This window comes from Oncorhynchus clarkii, chromosome 13, assembly GCF_045791955.1.
Source record: "Oncorhynchus clarkii lewisi isolate Uvic-CL-2024 chromosome 13, UVic_Ocla_1.0, whole genome shotgun sequence".
In the NCBI taxonomy this organism is placed as follows: Eukaryota; Metazoa; Chordata; class Actinopteri; order Salmoniformes; family Salmonidae; genus Oncorhynchus; species Oncorhynchus clarkii.
In genome coordinates, this window is record NC_092159.1 from 44,344,212 (window position 1) to 44,367,724 (window position 23,513).

At 44.4% G+C, this 23,513-nt stretch overlaps 2 protein-coding genes across 3 annotated transcripts; both read right to left on the reverse strand.

Annotated features, from left to right (window-relative positions):
- Positions 1-1,381: 1,381 nt before the first annotated feature.
- Positions 1,382-9,658, reverse strand: LOC139424147 (chondroadherin-like protein). The gene is made up of 8 exons (XM_071175837.1): positions 9,482-9,658; positions 9,100-9,294; positions 8,531-8,832; positions 7,898-8,402; positions 6,985-7,671; positions 6,671-6,837; positions 4,548-4,849; positions 1,382-1,563 (listed from the first exon to the last, which is right to left on the reverse strand). Exons 1-8 carry the CDS (start codon positions 9,656-9,658, stop codon positions 1,382-1,384), a joined length of 2,517 nt encoding a protein of 838 aa, XP_071031938.1.
- Positions 9,659-12,550: 2,892 nt separating this feature from the next.
- Positions 12,551-17,908, reverse strand: LOC139364791 (ran GTPase-activating protein 1-like). Of its 2 annotated transcripts, none has more exons than XM_071101888.1 (15): positions 17,760-17,908; positions 16,964-17,083; positions 16,422-16,549; positions 16,115-16,174; positions 15,836-16,015; positions 15,428-15,562; positions 15,021-15,179; positions 14,785-14,898; positions 14,615-14,714; positions 14,404-14,488; positions 14,035-14,275; positions 13,785-13,890; positions 13,564-13,652; positions 13,341-13,462; positions 12,551-13,111 (listed from the first exon to the last, which is right to left on the reverse strand). In XM_071101888.1, the coding sequence occupies exons 2-15, from the start codon at positions 17,073-17,075 to the stop codon at positions 13,030-13,032; spliced, it is 1,713 nt and encodes a 570-aa protein (XP_070957989.1). In that variant the 5' UTR covers positions 17,076-17,083; positions 17,760-17,908; the 3' UTR covers positions 12,551-13,029. The 2 variants fall into 2 exon arrangements, with proteins under 2 accessions (XP_070957989.1, XP_070957990.1); XM_071101889.1 differs by having other exon boundaries at positions 13,303-13,462.
- Positions 17,909-23,513: the final 5,605 nt, after the last annotated feature.

Below are 23,513 nucleotides of genomic sequence, written 5' to 3' on the forward strand. Positions count from 1 at the left end.
TATGATTAATTTGCTCCCTTTGTAAACACCAAGCAGTGGTCTATCTTGAGTAGATCTGTTCTATGTGTGTTATTTCTATGCTTCCCGTTCTTAAGTTTTGTTTTTGCATCTTTTACTTTTGTACACCAGCTTCAAACAGCTGAAAATACAATATTTGAATTTTAGGAACCAAGAAATTGCGGGCGATTTCTTTTCTTATTGCACCTTTAAGAAGATACATTTTAGAAATAGGTGGGGGTTTAAAATCAAATCAAATGTTATTTGTCACATGCGCCAAATACTTACTTACAAGCCCTTAACCAACAATGTTTTAAGAAGTTGAGAAAAAAAAGTGTTCAGTAAAAAACAGATAAGTAAAAAATTGAAAATAAAAGTAACAAATAATTAAACAGCAGCAGTAAAATAACAATAGCGAGGCTATAGAGGGGGTACCGGTACAGAGTCAATGTGCAGGGGCACCGGTTAGTCGAGTTAATATGTACATGTAGGTAGAGTTAAAAAGTGACTATGCATAAATAATTTACCTACCTCATCCCCATACTGTTTTTATTTATTTACTTTTCTGCTCTTTTGCACACCAGTATCTCTACCTGCACATGACCATCTGATCATTTATCACTCCAGTGTTAATCTGCTAAATTGTAATTATTCGCCTACCTCCTCATGCCTTTTGCACACAATGTATATAGACTCTTTTTTTAATAAAAATAAAATAAAATAAAAATTCTACTGTGTTATTGACTTGTTTATTGTTTACTCCATGTGTTGCTGTCTGTTCACACTGCTATGCTTTATCTTGGCCAGGTCGCAGTTGTAAATGAGAACTTGTTCTCAACTAGCCTACCTGGTTAAATAAAGGTGAAAAAATTTAAATAATAATAATAATAATAATAAACAGAGTTGCAGCAGTGTAAAAGAGGGGTCTGGGTAGCCCTTTGATTAGCTGTTCAGGAGTATTATGGCTTGGGGGTTGAAGCTGTTAAGAAGCCTTTTGGACCTAGACTTGGTGCTCCGGTACCGCTTGCCATGTGTTAGCAGAGATAACAGTCCATGACTAGGGTGGCTGGAGTCTTTGACAATTTTTAGGGCTTTCTCTGACACCGCCTTGTATAGAGATCCTGGATGGCATGAAGCTTGGCCCCGGGGATGTACTGGGCCCGTACGCACTACCCTCTGTAGTGCCTTGCAGTCGGAGGCCGAGCAGTTGCCATACCAGGCAGTGATGCGGCTGTAGAACCTTTTGAAGATCTGAGGACCCATACCAAATCTTTTCAGTCTTCTGAGGGGGAATAGGCTTTGTCGTGCCCTCTTCACGACTGTCTTAGTGTGTTTGTACCATGATAGTTTGTTGGTGACGTGGACACCAAGGAACTTGAAGCTCTCAACCTGCTACAGTGCAGTCTTGTCGATTGAGAATTGAGGCATGCTCGGTCCTCCTTTTCCTGTAGTCCACAATCATCTCCTTTGTCTTGATCACGTTGTGGGAGAGGTTGTTGTCCTGGCACCACACGGCCAGGTCTCTGACCTCCTCCCTAAAGGAGGACTTTGTGGCTGTGGTAACTACTGATGACACATGGGCAATGTACACAACGGGCATTAATAGGGGTGCTTTCAAGGCAACTAGGAACTCAGAAAAAACTAGGTAAAAATCATGACTTGATTTTCAGGTAAGAAAGTCAGAATTATTATTTTTATATATTTATTTATTTAACCTTTATTTAACCAGGCAGGTCAGTTAAGAACAAATTCTTATTTACAATGACATCCTACCCCAGCTAAACCCGGACGATGCTGGGCCAATTGTGCGCCACCCTATGGGACTCTCAATCACAGCCGGATGTGATACAGCCTGGTTCTTGAAAGATGCCAGAGATTCCGACTTGGATTTCCGAATCTGATGACCATTCAAAACCATTTTCCCAGTTGGATCTCGTTTTTTCTCCCAAGTTCCCAGTTGTCTTAAATGCACTAAAGTCGGAAGTAGGAGATTTCCGAGTTCCCAGTTGTTTTTAACGCAGCATACAATTCCAATGGACTTTCCCATCTCGTCAAAAGTATCTCTTAACAGTGACCAGGGTTCTGTCCATGCAGGCCCACTCTCTGAGAAGATTAGTATCAGCAAAAGAGAAAAGGTAAAAAGTCAGGTTCTACCAAGATTTGATTCAGATCGCTAACCCTTACACCATAGGCCTGTTCTGGCACCTGGTGGCAGTCGATGAGCTCTGCAAACAGAGATAGTGCCAGTGCAAATAGAGATAGTGCCAGAGCACTAATGAGATTGCACCTGGGATGTGATGACACCTTTACCACAAGACAGCACCACTGACTGGCACATACATGTATTGCATGGAGCTGCATTACATAAAATACTTTGATGGCGTACTTACCCAGAATTGTTATGTAGAGGATCAGATAAAGCATGCAATTGACCAATCCTTGCACACCTCTGTCAGGAACATGAAAATCAAACAAAACTGTTAGAAACTGATTTAGTGTTGTAGGAGTTTTAATGAGCAAGAAGCCATTGTGCATCAATTTACATGCATCTAAGGGTTATGTAACAGCTGAAAATGCAACAACCTTATGTCACATATATTCAGCCTTGTTCTTCATTTGCACAAAGGCTATACAGTGGGGAGAACAAGTATTTGATACACTGCCGATTTTGCAGGCTTTCCTACTTACAAAGCATGTAGAGGTCTATCATTTTTATCATAGGTACACTTCAACTGTAAAACAAAAATCCAGAAAATCACATTGTATGATTTTTAAGTAATTAATTAGCATTTTATTGCTTGACATAAGTATTTGATCACCTACCAACCAGTAAGAATTCCGGCTCTCACAAACCTCTTAGTTTTTCTTTAAGAAGCCCTCCTGTTCTCCACTCATTACCTGTATTAACTGCACCTGTTTGAACTAATTACCTGTATAAAAGACACCTGTCCACACACTCAATCAAACAGACTCCAACCTCTCCACAATGGCCAAGACCAGAGAGCTGTGTAAGGACATCGGGGATAAAATTGTAGACCTGCACAAGGCTGGGATGGGCTACTAGACAATAGGCAAGCAGCTTGGTGAGAAGGCAACAACTGTTGGCGCAATTATTAGAAAATGGAAGAAGTTCAAGATGACGGTCAATCACCCTCGGTCTGGGGCTCCATGCAAGATCTCACCTCGTGGGGCATCAATGATCATGAGGAAGGTGAGCGATCAGCCCAGAACTACACGACAGGACCTGGTCAATGACCTGAAGAGAGCTGGGACCCAAGTCTCAAAGAAAACCATTAGTAACAGACTACGCCATCATGGATTAAAATCCTGCAGCGCGCGCAAGGCCCCCCTGCTCAAGCCAGCGCATGTCCAGGCCCGTCTGACGTTTGCCAATGACCATCTGGATGATCCAGAGGAGGAATGGGAGAAGGTCATGTGGTCTGATGAGACAAAAATAGAGCTTTTTGGTCTAAACTCCACTCGCCGTGTTTGGAGGAAGAAGAAGGATGAGTACAACCCCAAGAACACCATCCCAACCGTGAAGCATGAAGGTGGAAACATCATTCTTTGGGGATGCTTTTCTGCAAAGGGGACAGGACGACTGCACCGTATTGAGGGGAGGATGGATGGAGCCATGTAATGCGAGCTCTTGGCCAACAACCTCCTTCCCTCAGTAAGAGCGTTGAAGATGGGTCGTGGCTGGTTCTTCCAGCATGATAACGACCCAAAACACACAGCCAGGGCAACTAAGGAGTGGCTCCGTAAGAAGCATCTCAAGGTCCTGGAGTGGCCTAGCCAGTCTCCAGACCTGAACCCAATAGAAAATCTTTGGATGGAGCTGAAAGTCCGTATTGCCCAGCGACAGCCCCGAAACCTGAAGGATCTGGAGAAGGTCTGTATGGAGGAGTGGGCCAAATCCCTGCTGGTCAAGAACTACAGGAAACGTATGATCTCTATAATTGCAAACAAAGGTTTCTGTACCAAATAAAAAAGTTCTGCTTTTCTGATGTATCAAGTACTTATGTCATGCAATAAAATGCAAATTAATTACTTAAAAATCATACAATGTGATTTTCTGCATTTTTATTTTAGATTCCGTCTCTCACAGTTGAAGTGTACCTATGATAAAAATGACAGACCTCTACATGCTTTGTAAGTAGGAAAACCTGCAAAATCGGCAGTGTATCAAATACTTGTTCTCCCCACTGTATATGAAATTTATATGAATAGTAATAGAAAAGTTGGTCGAACTAGAGCAGAAAAATCTTATTGCGTCACGTGACACTTGGTGGATATATATGGTACTGCAAATAGGGCTTTGGGTCTCTTGAATCCCGACTCTTCCGAAACCCTGACTTCATAAGATTCTAAAATAGACAGTAAATCAATCAGAAAATGAACTTGCAGTCTCAAAAATAAAATTTTAAAAACACATTTCTGCATGCTCAAATTACATTCAGTGATTTAAGATGAAATAGCACTTGTCCGTTTGGTGCATATAGAGTTCTGCCCAAACAGACTTACAGCCATTTACATCACTGATTTTCTACTTTTTATAAGTCTTCTTGTTTTTTGGGATGCTGGTGCCTTAGGGTTCTTCAGAGGCTTGGCTTTGGGCTTGGTTGGCATGGGTTTAGCCTTTCCTGGCTTGGCTTTTGCCATGGTCACCTTGAGGAGAGTGGGTTTGGGATTTATTGATTTTGTGTCCTTGAATCCTTTGAGGGTCTTGCCAGGAGAAGCACTCTCCCCTGGACAGCTCTTAAAGACATGGACATCCCTCACACTTTGGCCCCGGAACTCAGGAGGATGACCACAGGTGGCTGTCATCTTCAGACTCACATTCTCCATCCACCTGAGCAGAGAGATGGGGACGCAAAGTAGTTAGAGCCTGACGGTTAGCAGAGTTAAATAATTTGTGTATACCTATATACCTATATAGTCCCTTTGCCCAAGAACGCCAAGGTAACCTGTCTAAATTACCATCGCCTGTAGCACTCTTGCTTTGAAAAGCTGGTCATGGTTCACATCAACACCATCATCCCAGACACCCTGGACCAACTCTAATTTGTTGGTCCAGCAGATCCACAGATGACGCAATCTCTATTGCACTCCACACTTCCGTCTCCCACCTGGACCAGAGGAACACCTATGTGAGAGTGCTGTTGATCGACTACAGCTCAGCGTTCAACACCATAGTGCCCTCCAAGCTCATAACTAAGCTCAGGACCCTGGGACTGAACACCTCCCTCTGCAACTGGATACCTGATGGGCCGCCCCCAGGTGGTGAGGATAGGCAACAACACATCCGACACACTGACCCTCAACACAGGGGCTCCTCAGGGGTGAGTGCTTAGTCCCCTCCTGTACTCCCTGTTCACCCATGACTGCGTGGCTGCACACGACTCCAACACCATCATCAAGTTTGCTGACGACACAATGGTGGTTGGCCTGATCACCAACAACGATGAGACAGCCTATAAGGAGGAGGTCAGAGACCTAGCAGTGTGGTGCCAGGACAACAACCTCTCCCTCAATGTGAGCAAGACAAAGGAGCTGGTCGTGGACTACAAGAAAAGGAGGGCCGAGCACACGCCCATCCACTTTGACCGGGGTGTAGTGGAGTGGGTTGAGAGCTTTAAGTTCCTCTGTGTCCACATCACTAAGGAATTAACATGGTCCACTCACACCAACACAGTTGTGACGAAGGGACGACCATGCCTCTTCCCCCTCAGGAGGATGAAAAGATTTGGCATGGACCCAGATCCTCAAAAGGTTCTAAAGCTGCACCATTGAGAGCATTTTGACTGGCTGCATCATCGATTGCTATGCAACTGCTTGGAATCTGACTGCAAGGCACCACATTTTCTAAATTTATCAGACATTTTAAAATGTAGATGTTCCAAAGGCATGCATCAGACGCTTATATGCAGCATGTATGCATGGAGGCCTGGAGATGCTAAACGTGTTTATGTTAATTAACAGTAAATTACAGTGAGAGCGACAGTCTTTTGCTTGACAATAACCGGCTGACAACCCCCAAGCAATAAGACTGGTAAACAAGACTGCTAAATAGCTAATCAAATTGCTACTACCCGCATTTACCCTTTTTTGCACCAACTCTCTTGCACTGACTCTATGGACACACATTGTACTACCTACACACTCACATATAGTTACACTGACATTGCAACACGCACATAACACGCGCACACATGCATACTGATGGCACACACACTCACTCTCACATTTGGACCCCAGGAAGATTAGCTAGCGTTACAGACTTAGCTAATGGGGATCCTAATAAAAAATGTACAAATACGCTGCTGCTACCCCTACCTATATGTACATAGCTACCTAAATTACCTTGTTCAACTCCGTAGTGGTTCTCCCTGTATATAACCATGTTACTTTTATTTGTTATTGCTATTTGTTAGTCACTGTGTATTTTTTCTTCGTGTCACTATTTCTATTTAAAAATATAGATATTTTTAACTTAACTCTGCAATGTTGGAGAAGGACCCGTAAGTAAGGATTTCACTGTTAATCTACACCTGTTGTTTATGAAGCATGTGACAAATAAAATGTTGATTTCATTTATGTGCATGCATGTGCATGACTCCCTTGCACAGCAGCATCCACAAACGGGTCATTCACAAAGCAGTGGACTACTGACCTGCGGAGTGGCAGCAGGGTGCAATCACATAGCAGGGGGTTGTGGGCCAGGTTGATGACCTCCAGCCCAGTGAGTGGGCTCAGGTCAGGCAGCTCCTCCAGCTGGTTCCCCCCCAGAGACAGAGTAGTCAGCCCAGAGCCCAGCCCCACCAGGGAGTCTCTGGACATCTATAGAGGGAATAGAAGCAACCACTCAGAAAGTGAATTCTTCATAGAAATGAATGGCCAGTTTTTCATTGATAACTTGAAATGCTATTGACCCCAATTCTGCAGATAGAGATAATTTATCAACGCAAACCTCTTTATCTCTCTTACCTTCTCCAGACCCATGTCATCCATATACAGCTGCCTTAGGCTCTTGGACACAGGAAGGAACGCCTTTGGTCCGACCCAACGAATGGAATTTCCAGAGAGGCAGAGCTCGGTCAGACTGGAGGCCTTGGACAGCCCGTCGGTAGGCACCTCAGCAAGTTGATTGGACCCCAGATGAAGAGTATCTAGGTGGGCGGAGTTGAGAGCACCAGGGGCTATAGTGGATATGGTGTTATTGGTCAGGTAGAGTCCTCTCAACTTGGGGACTGAGGAGAGCTGGCCTGTCCGCTCCAGCTTACCGATAGTGTTCCGCTCCAGGTGGAGCACAAGCAGGCTGGGCAGGGGGGCCAGGGCAGCCCCAGGGAACATGGCCAGCTGGTTCCCTTCCAGGTGGAGGTAGGTGAGCTCAGGGGCCCCAATGAAAGTCTCTGAGCCCAGGGAGGTGAGGTCATTGTCAGACAGGTAGAGGTAGACCAGGCCCTTCATGCCCCGGAAGGAACCGCCTTCGATCTCACGGACCTTGCAGTGCTCCAGATGCAGAGAGACCACCTGGTCTGTCCCGGGGAAACTGTTGCTAGGGACGTAATGGAAGTGGTTGCTGCGCAGGTCCAGGAGCTGGGAATTAGAGGGGAAGCCGTAGGGGACTTTGGTGTGACCACGGTTCTCACATGTGGCGTGCTGAGCCTTCACCTAAGTAGGGGACAGAGAGAGGGAGATGGGTTCAGAGGGATATTTCCAAACAAGAATTGGAGAGCAGTTTTTAATGGATGACTGAATTATCAGCCCAATTCTTCTCTGAGTATGATGGCAAGTGTGCTGTCATGGCAGCAAGTTTAAACATTATTTGTGGCACAACATTGCACCATCGCTCAGCACCCCATACACCATCTCAGTATTAACAACAAGAGCAACTCACGTCGCAGTCACAGTTATCAGGACACTTGATCTTCTTCTTAGGCTTGGCTGTGGGCAGTGCACGCTCCCTGGTCTCCTCCTGCTCTTCAAACTCCTCCTTTATCATGTCCTCCCTGCTCCGGCACCGCAGCTCCATAGGCCCCACTCCCTCCAGGGGCTCGTCAGAGAGGTGAGGGGGACCCGCGCAGACCCCCATCAACTTCACCTTCCCTTTCTTGGCCCACTCCTTCAGGGGCCTCAGGTAGCAGTTACAGTGGATGGGGTTTCCTGTTAGGTTGAGGCGGGCTAGCTCCATGGGGCCAGAGAGGGGCTCCAGGTAGCGCAGCTGGTTGTGGCTGAGGTCCAGGTGGGAGAGGAAGGGGGCCTGGGACATGGCTGTGTCTGAGAGGTCCTGTAGGGACATGTGGTCCAGGTAGAGATGGGTGAGCTTCGGCATGGAGACAGTATCCTCACCCAGGTAGGTCATGGGGTTGTAGCTCAGGTCCAGGCGGGTAACTTGAGCCAGTCTTAAATAAAGGAGACAAAATGGACAGAGCATAAAAAGGTCAAGTGTCATCAAGCTTAAATACTATTGGACCAGGACACTATTGCACAATAGTGTCAGACAACTGCACAGAAAATGTAAGTTTCCCACCGGGTCATAGTCTGTGTGGGGAAGAACTGCAGCTCATTGTGGTTGAGGCTGAGGCGTGTGAGGGTGAAGAGGCCAGCGAAGGCCTCCATGGCCAGGTTGTTGAGGGAGTTGCGACTGAGACGCAGCCACTTGATGTTGTGCAGGCCCCGGAAGGCCATGTTGGGGATGTAGACCAGCTGGTTATGTGTGAGGGACAGCATGTTGAGGAAGCCCAGCTGAGTGAAGGCCCCTGGCTGGATCTCCTCAACACGGTTATGGTCCAACGTCAGCTGCTTTAGGGATGACAGGCCGTCAAAAGACTCCTGATGGATGGGGAGAGAGCGAAAGTTAGGAAACAGGCATGATGCATGTGACATTAAACGGCCCAGAAAAGTTGGTGGATGGGAGTATGGCCTTTGTGCAAGAAGTGACAGCTATGTGTACAACATAACTTGCACCTGAAAGGTACCATGTAGGTATCAATGTTACTAGATGATTCTACGTCAATCTGATCTGGTGCTTCCCTCACCAAAACTGACATTTATTTGTTTACCCCATGTCCCCGGTGACTGTGCCAGCCGCTACCTCACCTGGTAAAGGATCTCGATGTTGTTGTTGGCCAGGTTGAGGGAGACCAGACGGCCCAGGGTGCGGAAGGCCCCCTCACGCACCGCTCTGATGTTACACCGCTGCAGGGTGAGGTGCGTGAGGTGCGGGATGTGCAGGAACGCATGGGTCGGCAGCACCTGGATATCGTTTTTACTCAGGTCCAGTTTCACTGTAATCTGAGGGAAAGGAAATAGGAACGAAAAATAGAAAAAGTAGGGGAGGTTTAAATATGGAAAAGGAAAAAAGGGGTGAATGAATAGCAAAATTACAGCACTGCATACATGCCACAAATGAAGGTTTAAACCATATCAAATAACTTGTAAAACATCCATCATTGATCTTTTTGATTCATTGGCATCTCACCTCATCTATCGTGGGGGGAACCTGAGTCAGATTCTTGCCGATACAGGCCATGGTGAGTTTGGAGTTGTCGCAGATGCAGAACTTTGGGCACTTTCCCGCTTGAGCTGGTAAAAGTATGACCAAGAGCATCAAAACCGCAACTAGCCACCTAGAGAGGCAATCCGCAAAGGAACACATCTGTGGGGGTTTTGGGAAAAAGATATCGAACACAAACGGGATTTGACTGTAGGCCTAACGTAATGATAGTTATGCATATCACGCACGAACGGCTCTCAAAATACTAATTCTCACCCAACTTTTTACAGTCTCACAACTTTGAATATATATTGTAAATACAGTGAAATAGTACAATAGACTACTTCTTATAGCAACAATGGAACAAAATATTCAAAGGCATGGAGAATCCAGTCTCCAACTTGGAAACCTTAGGCTTTCCCTCTGGACTCAAAAAATCACTTTTACAATGCCAGGAGGATTGTATGTATTTATTTAACGCATATTTTAAAAACGTAAAAGTTTAGTTATTGAATCTAAAAATATGAATCTGGTTGTTATTCAGCAGCATTCTATAACATTTGCTATTTGATAAATATTGTAACTTTTTAGAATGTTCCTATTGTACATTTAAGATTATAAACATACCTTCATGGTTGAATTTGTCAAATTTGACATCCAATGCTTTTAGTATGTAGCCTTCCCAGATAGCTTTATCAAGTTTCCTACTCAAGAAAAAGTGTAGGTCTGTATATCATTTTTCCACTGTGGAGGAGCTGCGCGCAAAGGAGAATATGAGCGCCAAGGGGTTAACGTATATACTAGACTTTTGCATTGCTAGAATGACTGAGCACTTGCAACAGTCTCACAAACACTGCTTTGATAAATTCTTTCGTCGTGACTCCCGGCCCCTGCGAAACCTAACCTCAAATGAACACCTTGGCAATACATTTTCTGACAGATTAGAGGTCGAAGGTAGCCAACTGTCCCACTGGGCATAGACGTCAATTCAATGTATATTCCAAGTTGGTTAAACAACATTGATTCAACCAGTGTGCGCGTCCTACATAAAAGGACCTACATAAAAGGAAATTAGAAAATTAATTTAACGCCAAACCTGCCAGGGTTATTCCTAAGTATGTGAATTACTCTATAAATTGACAGTTTTTTAATGTGTAGCTTTTAAGATCAGGGGAAGGGTTAGCTAAAATGGTTAAGGTTAGGGTTAGTTAAAAGGGTAAGCCAACATTCTAAGTAGTTGCTAAGTAGTTACAAAGTAGCTAAAGAGTAGTAAGTAGTTGAAGTTGCTAAATTAGCTAAAATTGTCCGCAATGATTTTCAAAACTTTTGGGTTGCTAGACGTTCGCGATATACGCCCACCGATCCAACCACCCAACCACCCTACTTTTGTTTTTGTAACCATACCAAACGTTAACATATACTACGTTTAGTGTTCCCGGATTTCCATTTACTATGTTACATCTAGTCTATGAGACCAGGCTGGCTACCAATCTCACATCCAGTAAACTACGCACTACCCTAAGGTTACTCGAGTGCAAATTCACTGAATAAAATGTATTTTTAAACACAACAAGCTAATGGAAAACAAATCAATAAAATGAAATGTATTTCCCTGTAGTTAAACTATAAATGGCTATATCCCATGATACCTAAAAAGCCCCTTCTAAAAAAGTTCTGACAGGTGCTCACAAAGGGCTGTTTTTCTATGCTTGAGAAGAGGCAGCCCACTGTCCCCAAGAATGGGTCTGGTGAAAGCATATTGCTCTAACCTTCACTAGTTTAACAATTGTAGAGCAGCTTGCCATTGAATTGGTTAATGCAATTAACAAAGATCAAAGTCTGATGTGGTGTACTCATTTAATATTAGAAATACTGTATGAATCAGTTATGGATATGTAGTATATCTATGACCTTTTCAGCACATTCAACTGAGTTAATGTCCAACAAACAGTGTATTCATTCAAAAGCACACCCCAGGCCTAATCTCTTTCCCAGATGAAGTGGCAGGAACCCCCCATACAAGTGGATCAAGTACAACGGTCTGCTGCTTCCTTGAATAGTTGGCTTGCTCTATGCATTTTAGCCCCAATTCTCCCTTATCTGAGAATATTTCAAGTAAAAATGAAGTTTGAACAGGTGTGTGCACCTTGCTCAGTATGAGCCACAGGAGCATTATACACTGAACACAATTATAAACACATGTAAAGTGTTGTTGGTCCCATGTTTCATGAGCTGTAATACAATATCCCAGAAATGTTCCATACTCACAAAAAGCATATTTTTCTCATCTCTGTTAGTGGTTATTTTATCCTTTGTCAAGATAATCTATCCACCTGACAAGTGTGGCAGATCAAGAAGCTGATTAAACAGCATAATCATTACACAATGCCAAAATACCACTCTAAAATGTGCAGTTTTGTCACACAACACAATGCCAGATGTCTCAAGTTGTGATGGAGCATGCAATTGGCATGCTGACTGTAGGAATGTCCACCAGAGCTGTTGTCAGATAATTTTATGTTAACTTCTCTAACATAAGCCACCTCCAACGTTCTCTTAGAGAATTTGGCAGTATATCCAACCGGCCTCCCAACCGCAGACAACCACGCCAGACCAGGAATTTCACATCCGGCTTCTTCACCTGCAAAATCATCAGAAAGGGCAGGGGGTGCTGAGATTTCTGTCCGTAATAAAGCCCTATTGTGTGGGAAAACTCATTCTGATTGGCAGGGCCTGGCTCCCAAGTGGGTGTGCCTATGCCCTCCCAGGCCCACCCACAGCTGCACCCCTGCCCAGTCATGCATTATCCATAGAATAAGGCCTAATGAATTTATTTAAATTGACTGATTTCCTTATAACTGTAACTAAGAAAAATCCTTGAAATTGTTGCATGTGGCATTTATATTTTTATTCGCTGTAGGTTTCAAAATTTGGGAGAAGAACCTACACCCGGATCAATAGTTTCTTCCCACTGTAAAAAGTAAATATGGTTGGACTAGATCCTTATTCAGGGTAGTGCTTGCTCAACTGTGAAATTGAATTGTTCCCAGGCCATTCAGTATATGGACACCCAAAAAGTGTCTGTTTAATAGCTGCAACAAAGAAATCAACACATTTATTCAGTTCTTCCCTTTTGATTCAAATCATAATCACATTTCCACAGCAGCCCATATCACACATTTATATTTTATATCCGTTTAACCCTTTTAATATAAACCATTACTTACTGGGTAAATACGGAGAGCAAACCTGTGTTTAAGGTCACATTTCAGTCCTTTCACTGAGGGTGAGGCAGAATACAACATTCATCTCCCAAATGTTTGTGTGTAATATTTCAAAATCAGTCCATCCATAAAATAATGTACATCCATAAGATGATGGGCAAGGCTCCAGCTGTGAGTCTTCTGAGCTGGCGAAATAGAGTGCAGTGCAACAGTTAAGTCCTTATTGTGTGCGCTAAAGGCCCCCATATGTCTGGGGGTGGGAATTGTTCTGTTCATAAATCCGTGAGAGTCTGTGCGGTCCTGTGTGACTCAGTTTTCAGGCCTGACCTGCTCCAGCGTGGACTTGAGGATGTTCCTGGCGCTGCTGCACGACTCCAGGGCCTGGATGTGTCTGAAAGTCACAAATATACAGTTATACACCTGCAATGATGGACAGTTTCACCTTTCATCTTTACTGTCGTTAAATGCAGCAGCCTGACAACAAAAGAACATGGGTACATTGTGCAATTTGGAGCATGTTGGCAATATCCTTAGGGAACTTTGTGCCAATGTGGTGTGTTAATCTGCAGTCGGAGAGGGTACCTGAGAGCTACGCTGCCACCCATCACTCATGCCCTTACCGGGACATGAAGGCCTCCAGCACGGCGATGTGGTCCTGGGGGAAGTAGTCCTGACGCACAACGTACTCCAGGGCCTGCAAATGCCCAGGTACCACACGCACCGGCTTCACCTTGTCCTCACTCTGAATGAGACAGGGAGAGGGGGAGACACAAGGGCTACAATAATACAAGGCAGAAGAAAACCAGGAGTTTTTCTACAAATTCATAGAACGTGTGTGCATACCTTGAGGAGTCCCAGCATTACTAACAGCGATGATATAAAGTTGTAACCTTGGAAGGTGGGGCTTGCGAAGGCTTTCCTAAGAATTGCATCTGCAGAACAAAGAGAACATATACTTAACATGCGGTCAAACAGATGAACGAAAAAAGTTGCATATCCATGGACTCAGTCATCTGGCCCCATGTCTTCAGTAAGTACTCGGAAATAAGATAAGTGGCCCTTACCAATACTGTCTAGGACAGCACTCTTAACATCTTTATCTTCCTCATTGTACACAGAGGAGATTTTCAGGAATGCCTCCGCTGTCTTACCAGCATCCGCCACATCTACCTGGAAAGAGAAGAACAAGGACAAAAGGTCACCATCAACACGTCACCATCAACCTATTTCAGCCTACTGACACACACTGTATGTCACCTCAGGTTTCCACTAAGTAGTTTGCGGTGTAAGGTATTCATGACAGGGTGTGTTAACCTGCTGTTCAAAGAGCAGGGCCCTCTTGGTGCCCAGTTTGAGCAGCTTGTCGGGGGAGGGGAAGCAGAGGAAGGAGGAGGCATCTGGGGGTCGGGGCACTGACAGAGGGGAGGAAACCTGATTCACACTGCTGTCTTCTTCCTCCACATCATCATCCTCCTCCTCCTCATAGTCATCCTCCTCCTCATCTTCATCATCCTCCTCCTCATCTTCATCATCCTCCGGCTCCCCTTCATCGTCGCTGCAGGTAGAGACAAAGATTACAAAAAAATATTTTCTCATGGCGGCTTGTGATAAAAGACAGGATGGTTGAGGTCCAGTGTGGGTAAGTCTAAAAGTAGAAACTCATTTAATATTTCAATCCAGTACCTGAGTGATCCCAGCAGGTCTCCCATGTTCAGGCCATCCATTACCTCTCTGAGAGCATCACAGCCCTCCTCCCCCAGGCAGTTACCTGACAGTACCAACACACACAACACAAAGTCACACATGAACTCTACAGATCCTATGAAAACACTACCAGCTGATGCAACATTTTCAATCCAGATTTCATGTGTTGTAAGTCAAATCCAACATGTACCATTTAGGTCCAGTTTCTCCAGTGTGGCTTTGCCCTCAACTGATTGTGCCACCAGCAGTGCAGCTTCTCCTGTGATCTCCCCGAATGACAGATTCAGCTCCTGACAAAGAGGTAAAAAAAAATATGGGACCAGTGCTACCCAGTAGGGTGGGACCAGTGCTACCCTGTACCTTGAGGATGGGAAGCCCCTCAGTGATTGCCTCTGCGATGGCTATAGCCCCCTCGGAACGCACCAGACAGTCTCCAAAGTTTATCACCTGGACACTACGCAAATGTTTCAGAGCCTGAAGGGAGCACAAAACACGCAGTGTCAGTCAATAGTATGGCAAGTGCATTTGAGCATACATCAACTTCATGAGTTTCATTGTCATACGGCCTTCGTACACAAGGCAAACCACTACTGTACCTGTGCCATGGCGATAGCTCCTTTCTTGGTGAAGGTGTTGTCGTTGAGGTTGAGGACCCGGAGCTGGGGGTTGTGTTGCATGGCAGTGGCCAGAGCAGTCACTCCAGGGTGGTTGATCCCATTCTGGGGCACGTGCACCTCCTCCAGACTACCCATCAGCTGAGGTCATACAGTAGCATCAGACAGAGATAGCTATATAGACAGTATATAGCTTGTCACTGTCAGGACAGTTTAATTATTGACTCAGTGGCATCACGTTGGAGTGTTCGAGGAGCTTTATCCATGCTGCTGCCAGTACTAATGCTAAGAGCTCTATGTGAACCACTGTGGTGACTAACTGCATATACTCTACAAGTCCAGATTGTCAGAAATTCTGATATGTTCAGCTCAGGAGCCAGTGTCTGTACCTGGAAGGCCTGGGCGAGGGCAGTGGCCCCATCGTTCTCCAGACGGTTTCTGCCTGCGATGAACACCTTTAGCCCGAGGGGGGTGCCCTGTGCACTGGACTGCTTATAGCACTCCGTCAACGCTGCAGCTAAGATCTGAGGAGACCACATACAGAGCACAGTGAAAAAACTATGTTGGAAAAAGTTAGGATTGTCATGATAGATATTAAATCATGATATCACTTCTCAAATGATAGCACTATTCAACCTTAACACAAGCTATATATTTCATACGAGAAGTTAAATTAGCTTTAGATCTTCTCTTAAATTATACGGACTACATTACAACTAGTACGGGGCAACTTTATGTTGTGGAGTCTGCTCAATAACGCAATGCAGCTCCTATCAAGCTGGAGACATTCTGCCCACCTTGCCTCCACCAATGCCCATGCCGCAGTTGTTGAGCCTCAGTTCCTGCAGTGTGTGACAGGCAGTGCTCTTGAGCAACTTCTCGATGCCCTTCACCCCGTCTGGTCCAAAGGCATTGTCACTAAGGTCCAGCACGGTCAGTCTGGCGCCTGCTGTCATCAGGGCCGCACCCAGGGAGTTCTGAATAGGGGAGATGAAGGCTGAGTTTACAATCCCAGGACCATCTTTCATCTATCAAAGGGAGCAAGTATTATTATTATTTATTTTTTATTGTCTCACCAGGGCTGGAGGGATCTCAGAACGCAGCCGCCCAGTAAACATGTCACTCCAGTAACAGTACTGAGGGAGAGAGAGGGTTATATAAAGGGTTAGCTAAAGTATTGTCTAGCTAGCTTTATATATATATATATATATATATATATATGACAGATATAAAAGCAAGATAGAACAGAGCCAACCTCATCAAAATCAACATATGAGATCATCCATCTCTCTCTGTGTGGCTATCAGTGGAATACCTGTCCTCTGTACCACGAACAATGCAATCAAAACACACCTCATCTCATAATCACTCTGTGACTGGTACCTTAAATTCACTCTTTGTCTCCAGGGCTTTAGCGATGGCCTGTGCTGCCTCCACCCCATAAGTGTTCCCCTCCAGCCTGAGCGCTTGCAACCCCTTGAACTCCTGGATCTCTTTCACCATCTCTTCCACTTGAAAGAAGGAGACAGAGGGAAAGATTGAAAAGACAGACCATGATTGTTTGAAGAACAATACATTGGGCTCCCGAGGTTAGCAGCGGACTAAGGTACTGCATCTCATTGCAAGAGTCACTATAGTCCCTGGTTCGAATCCAGGCTGTATCACATCCGGCTGTTTTTGGGAGTCCCATAGGGAGGAGCACAATCGGTCCAGCGTCGTCCAGGTTTGGCCGGGGTAGGCCATCATTGTAAATAAGATTTTTTCTTAACCGACTTGCCTAGTTAAATAAAGGTTACATTTTTTTTTTTAAATACAACAAAAAAACATTTGGCATTGGACACCACATTGTACTTGAACAACCTATTGGATGACAATTGGAGGAGCATAAGCATAATGAGTCAATGGACAATGGTTGGAATTCTTACCAGATTGTGCATTGTCGAATTTGCGTCCTTGGCCTTTATAACTCAACTCTCCCTCAGTCACCTGAGTTTTGGCCAGAGAGTCGGCCAACTGTGCAACAGCATCTGTCGCCATCAGGACACCTGAGGAACATACTAACTTATGAACAAGAACATGCACTACTTACTTAAGCAACACATACTATATTATCAATTACCACCTAGTAGAGTACCTGCCAAAGACCTAGCGTTACCAAACACACATGCAGTTTGAATGTTATAAACATTATTCATAGTTAGCTAACTAGTTAGTTAACTTTGGCTAATATACACAGGGGGTGGAAAGTTGCTCTGTCTGTAAACGTTGATAGCTTGCTATCATTGTGCTACTCTCTGGAAGAAGTGGAAACTCTTGCTAACTAATGTTAGCCAAGTAGCAAGATATGTTTAGCGTTGTAACTATCTGGTAAGTAGTTATAAACACTTGGCATACACCATCTCATGCCAGGATAGTTGAGGCTAACTAGCTAGGTGGAAATAGCTGAACATGGTGGATCATTTCCAATGGTGTGATAAAGCTGGAAATGTTCCACAAGAATACAGCCATCAAAGCAAGTTACTTAACGTTGTTCTGACTTGGTAAAGTCATAACATGTTAGCTAGCTAGCTAGCTTAGCAAGCTAGCAAGAGGAGGGCATCGACCAACTTGATCTGATAAATATGGCACCTCCCCTCACGTGTGACCTTACTAACGTTTCCCTGAATACATTTGCAAGCGAAAATGTCTCTGAAGTAGTAGGAAACGTGTATCAATGCTTACAAAATGCAAATTTCTGCGTATAACTAGTTGTTTCCAGAACAGCGCTGTCTGTCCCACAAGCTGTCTCCCGCTCGGTTCTGACGTTTAAACACTTCGATGACCATGGCTGACGCGAGACACATGTGACTTGTAGTTCCAGGCAGTTTCGTTGCCTCATCTTCTTCTATTACATCATGGCGGTCCGCAAACAAACGTTTAAGTACATGCCGCCACCTACTGTGCTGGAATGTACGATCAATCATGACATGCCATATTCTGTACTAGCATGAAAAAATAATACAAAAAAATAATAATACCTACTAACTTCTGCCCCACCCCCCCAACCCCCTACCCCATTAAACTTGATCTATATCATGCTGAAACACTCCACACTTAGGATTGTTCAGCATGTCAACAACCATTTCAACAGTAACATCTGTTATACCAATATCTATTTTGCCGTCTCCACAATCAAATCAAATCAAATGTATTTATATAGCCCTTCTTACATCAGCTGATATCTCAAAGTGCTGTACAGAAACCCAGCCTAAAACCCCAAACAGCAAGCAATGCAGGTGTAGAAGCACGGTGGCTAGGAAAAACTACATAGAAAGGCCAAAACCTAGGAAGAAACCTAGAGGAGAACCAGGCTATGAGAGGTGGCCAGTCCTCTTCTGGCTGTGCCGGGTGGAGATTATAACAGAACATGGCCAAGATGTTCAAATGTTCATAAATGACCAGCATGGTCAAATAATAATAATCACAGTAGTTGTCGAGGGTGGAGCAAGTCAGCACCTCAGGAGTAAATGTCAGTTGGCTTTTCATAGCCGATCATTAAGAGTATCTCTACTGCTCCTGCTGTCTCTAGAGAGTTGAAAACAGCAGGTCTGGGACAGGTAGCACGTCCGGTAAACAGATCAGGGTTCCATAGCCGCAGGCAGAACAGTTGAAACTGGAGCAGCAGCACGGCCAGGTGGACTGGGGACAGCAGGTGGTCCTGAGGCATGGTCCTAGGGCTCAGGTCCTCAGAGAGAGAGAAAGAAAGAGAGAAAGAGAGAATTAGAGAGAGCATACTTAAATTCACACAGGACACCGGATAAGACAGGAGAAGTACTCCAGATATAACAAACTGACCCTAGCCCCCCGAAACATAAACTACTGCAGCATAAATACTGGAGGCTGAGACATGGGTGGTCAGGAGACACTGTGGCCCCATCCTATGATACCCCCGGACAGGGCCAAACAGGCAGGATATAACCCCACCCACTTTGCCAAAGCACAGCCCCCACACCACTAGAGGGATAAGGCCGAGTATAGCCCACAAAGATCTCCGCCACGGCACAACCCAAGGGGGGGCGCCAACCCAGACAGGAAGATCACGTCAGTGACTCAACCCACTCAAGTGACGCACCCCTCCTAGGGACGGCATGAAAGAGCACCAGTAAGCCAGTGACTCAGCCCCTGTAATAGGGTTTGCGGCAGAGAATCCCAGTGGAGATGACCTTTAATGACTACAATGACCTTCAACCTTGCATTTCTGCTTTCCACAACCTGAGTAGCATTGATAACCTTACCAATACAAGCTATGAAGTCTACTTTATTCATTATCAAGGTGTCCTTTGACACTACACATTCATGCCAGGACCAGCAGAAACCCCACCCCTGACATTAGGTCCAGCCATGGAAGCTCCATCATTCCACACTGTAGCTCCACCAATCTGTCTGACAGATTCTGCATACAATACATCATGACTGCTTCTATATATCTGAGCCTCTCTAGCCTCTCTCTGCACCTGGCATCCACCAAATGCTGCGCTATGTTCCCCCCACAGTTATAACACTTAACTTTCACATTGCTCCCACATTCACCGGAATCATGTTCCCCTCCACACATGGCATATCTTTTCCTTCCTTTACCATCTACAGCTACATGTCCAATCCTTTGGCATTTAAAACACTGCAATGGGGATGGGACAAATAACTCTGACATTTAAACTAAGGAATCCTATCTGTACTCTTCCAGACAAAACCTTATCTAACCTCAGCAGCACTGAAAAGCTTTCACTTCTTATCAACCTTTTGTCCTCAATCACTGCATTCACATTTTCTTTAACATAATCTATGGACATAGATATTGGGACCCCAGTGATGCCTCCCCTCAACCTAGTTTAAGCACCTGGGACATGGCTTTTAATTTGATTCTCATTAAACTTTTCTATTTTCAGAATCTTCTCTTGCTGAGCCTGGCTACCACAAAATATAAACAATCTACAATTTCCAATGAACCAAGCTAATTTGACTTATTTCTCTATGGAGTAAGTTAGTCGGATAGGGTGTAAATGAGGCCTGTGGTCTCATCAAACACCATCACCACTTTCCACTCCAACACAAAGTTACTCTTGCTTCCTACCTTGGCAGTCTTTATGCTTTCTTTACCAGATGCTCCACTGCTTTCTGCATCATGATCTCGCTTCTTCCTACATCTTTCCACTACCGACCGGCCCTACTCCTCCATACCATCAGAACGGTCATCCATATTGTTTGCATTCCAGCACAGCTGTTGCTTCACCAATCCTCTCTCCATTTCGTCCACACTACTCGCTGCCATCGATCTCAACAATCAAAATAGCCACTGTGGCTAATCTCATCTAAACCTTTATTTTATGTCAAAAAGCAAACATTCTTTAAAAAACAGTGATACTGAACAGTGTAGCTATATTTACATATTTCTGTGATCAGTTCTCTGAGATATCAGTGTTTGGGAGAACTCCAGTAGCCCAAAGGCTGACAGATGGCGATATTCAAGTCATAAACCACATTTCCATCCACAGTTTTTATGTGAATCATTTTATTAGTATTTATTTCATCTTTATTTAACCAGGAAGGCTAGTTGAGAAGAAGTTCTCATTGACAACTGCGACCTGGCCAAGATAAAGCAAAGCAGTGTAACGGGATTCGTCCTCCTCTGACGAGGAGTATGAGAGATCGGACCAATATGCAGCGTGGTACGTGTTCGTCATGTTTTAATGAACAAAATCACTTAACACGAAAATACAAAATAACAAATAGAAAGACAGAAACGAAAACCGAAACAGTTTCGTGTGGAATACACTGTAAGGGTTTTCCTCCTCCTCTTCGTCTGAGGAGGAGAAGCGAGAAGGATCGGAGGACCAATGCACAGCATGGTAAGTGTCCATGGTTGTTTATTTAAAAAAACATAAACTGAACACTATGAATACAAAAACAATAAACGTGAAACAAACGAAAACCGAAACAGTACCGTGTGGCGAACAAACACAGACACGGAAACAAACCTGGGTTTCAGGCTACCTAAGTATGATTCTCAATCAGAGACAACTAACGACACCTGCCTCTGATTGAGAACCATACTAGGCCGAAACATAGAAATCCCAAAATCATAGAAAAACAAACATAGACTGCCCACCCCAACTCACGCCCTGACCATACTAAATAACGACAAAACAAAGGAAATAAAGGTCAGAACGTGACACACACAGACACAGAAAACAGAAATCACCCACGAAACACAATAGAAAACAGGCTACCTAAATATGTTTCTCAATCAGGGACAATGATTGACAGCTGCCTCTGATTGAGAACCATACCAGGCCAAACACAGAAATAGCAAATCATAGAAAAACTAACACTGACAACCCACCCAACTCACACCCTGACCATACTAAAACAAATACATAACAAAATAACTAAGGTCAGAACGTGACAAGCAGTACGTCACAAACAACAACACATAGTTACACATGTAATAAACAAACATATAGTCAATAATACAATAGAAAAAGTCTATAGGGCCACCCAACGAGAGCATACAGGTCGCAGTGGTGGGTAGTATATTGGGCTTTGGTGACAAAATGGATGGCAATGTGATAGACTGCATCCAATTTGTTGAGTAGAGTGTTGGAGGCTATTTTGTAAATGACATCGCAGAAGTCAAGGATCGGTAGGATAGTCAGTTTTAAGAGGATATGTTTGGCAGCATGAGTGAAGGAGGCTTTGTTGCGAAATAGGAAGCCGATTCTAGATTTCATTTTGGATTGGAGATGCTTAATGTGAGTCTGGAAGGAGAGTTTACAGTCTAACCAGACACCTAGGTATTTGTAGTTGTCCACATATTCTAAGTCAGAACCGTCCAGAGTAGTGAGGATGGACGGGCGGGCAGGTGTGGGCAGCGATCGGTTGAAGAGCATGCATTTAGTTTGACTTGCATTTAAGAGCAGTTGAAGGTCACGGAAGGATTGTTGTATGGCATTGAGGCTCGTCTGCAGGTTTGTTAAAAGTGTCCATAGGGCCAGAAGTATACAGAATGGTGTCATCTGTGTAGAGGTAGATCAGAAAATCACCAGCAGCAAGAGCGACATCATTGATATATACAGAGAAGAGAGTTGGCCCGAGATTTTAACCCTGTGGCACCCCCATAGAGACTGCCAGAGGTCCGGACAACAGGCTCTCCGATTTGACACACTGAACTCTGTCTGAGAAGTAGTTGGTGAACCAGGCGAGGCAGTCATTTGAGAAACCAAGGCTGTTGAGTCTGCCGATAAGAATGCGGTGATTGACAGACTCAAAAGCCAGGTCGATGAAGACAGCTGCACAGTACTGTCTTTTATCGATGGCGGTTATGATATCGTTTGGGACCTTGAGCGTGGCTGAGGTGCACCCATGACCAACTCGGAAACCAGCTTGCATAGAGGAGAAGGTAGGGTGGGATTCAAAATGGTTGTTGATCTGTTTGTTAATTTGGCTTTCGAAGATTTTAGAATGTGTCACGAGAATTTCTATCTCAATGTTCTAACTGAACAATTTTATACTCCCTCTGTATGTTAGCTTGTAAAGCTCTAAGTTTTAATATACAGACAAAGTCCAGCATACAAAGGATCAGCACTTTATTCAGAGAGCGCTCTGCCCCTCAAAAGCAGACAGTCTTTTATACACACACAAATCCTTATCTTAGGCTACTCCCTGTTCAAACAAACAGTATTTTTCCACCTACCACAGAATAGCGAAATAACTATCAATCTTGTCACATTCTTCAAGTCTTTCACCTCTCCCCCCCGATTGGGGCACCTTGGTTTGAAAACCTCTAATGGTTAACTGTTATCTGTTTTACAGCTGCACCCTGCTTGCATATCTTAAAAATAATATAATGCCCTAGTTCTAGAATTCTAACAGAGCTACACACATCCTCAGATTATATTCTTATGATTCTAACACATTTTACACAGTTATACAGTTTTGGGTGGAATACTTTAGTCATTACCTTTAAACATTAAAATTCTTATATCAGAAAGGCAGGCCAGGATGGATATAGGTCTATAACAGTTTGGGTCTTGAGTGTCTCCCCCTTTGAAGAAGGGGATGACCGCGGCAGCTTTCCAATCTTTGGGGATCTCAGATGACACGAAAAAGAGGTTGAACAGGCTAGTAATAGGGGTTGCAACAATTTTGGCTGATAATTTTAGAAAGAGAGGGTCCAGATTGTCTAGCCCAGCTGATATGTAGGGATCCAGATTTTGCAACTCTTTCAGGAGGGGAGGAGGGGGGGGGGGGCTTGGGCAAGTTGCTACAGATGATGCTGAGCTGTTGGCCGGGGTAGGGGTAGCCAGGTGGAAAGCAATGCCAGCCGTAGAAAGATGCTTATTGAAATTATCGATTACCGTAGATTTATCGGTGGTGACAGTGTTTCCTAGCCTCAGTGCAGTGGGCAGCTGGGAGGAGGTGCTCTTATTCTCCATGGAC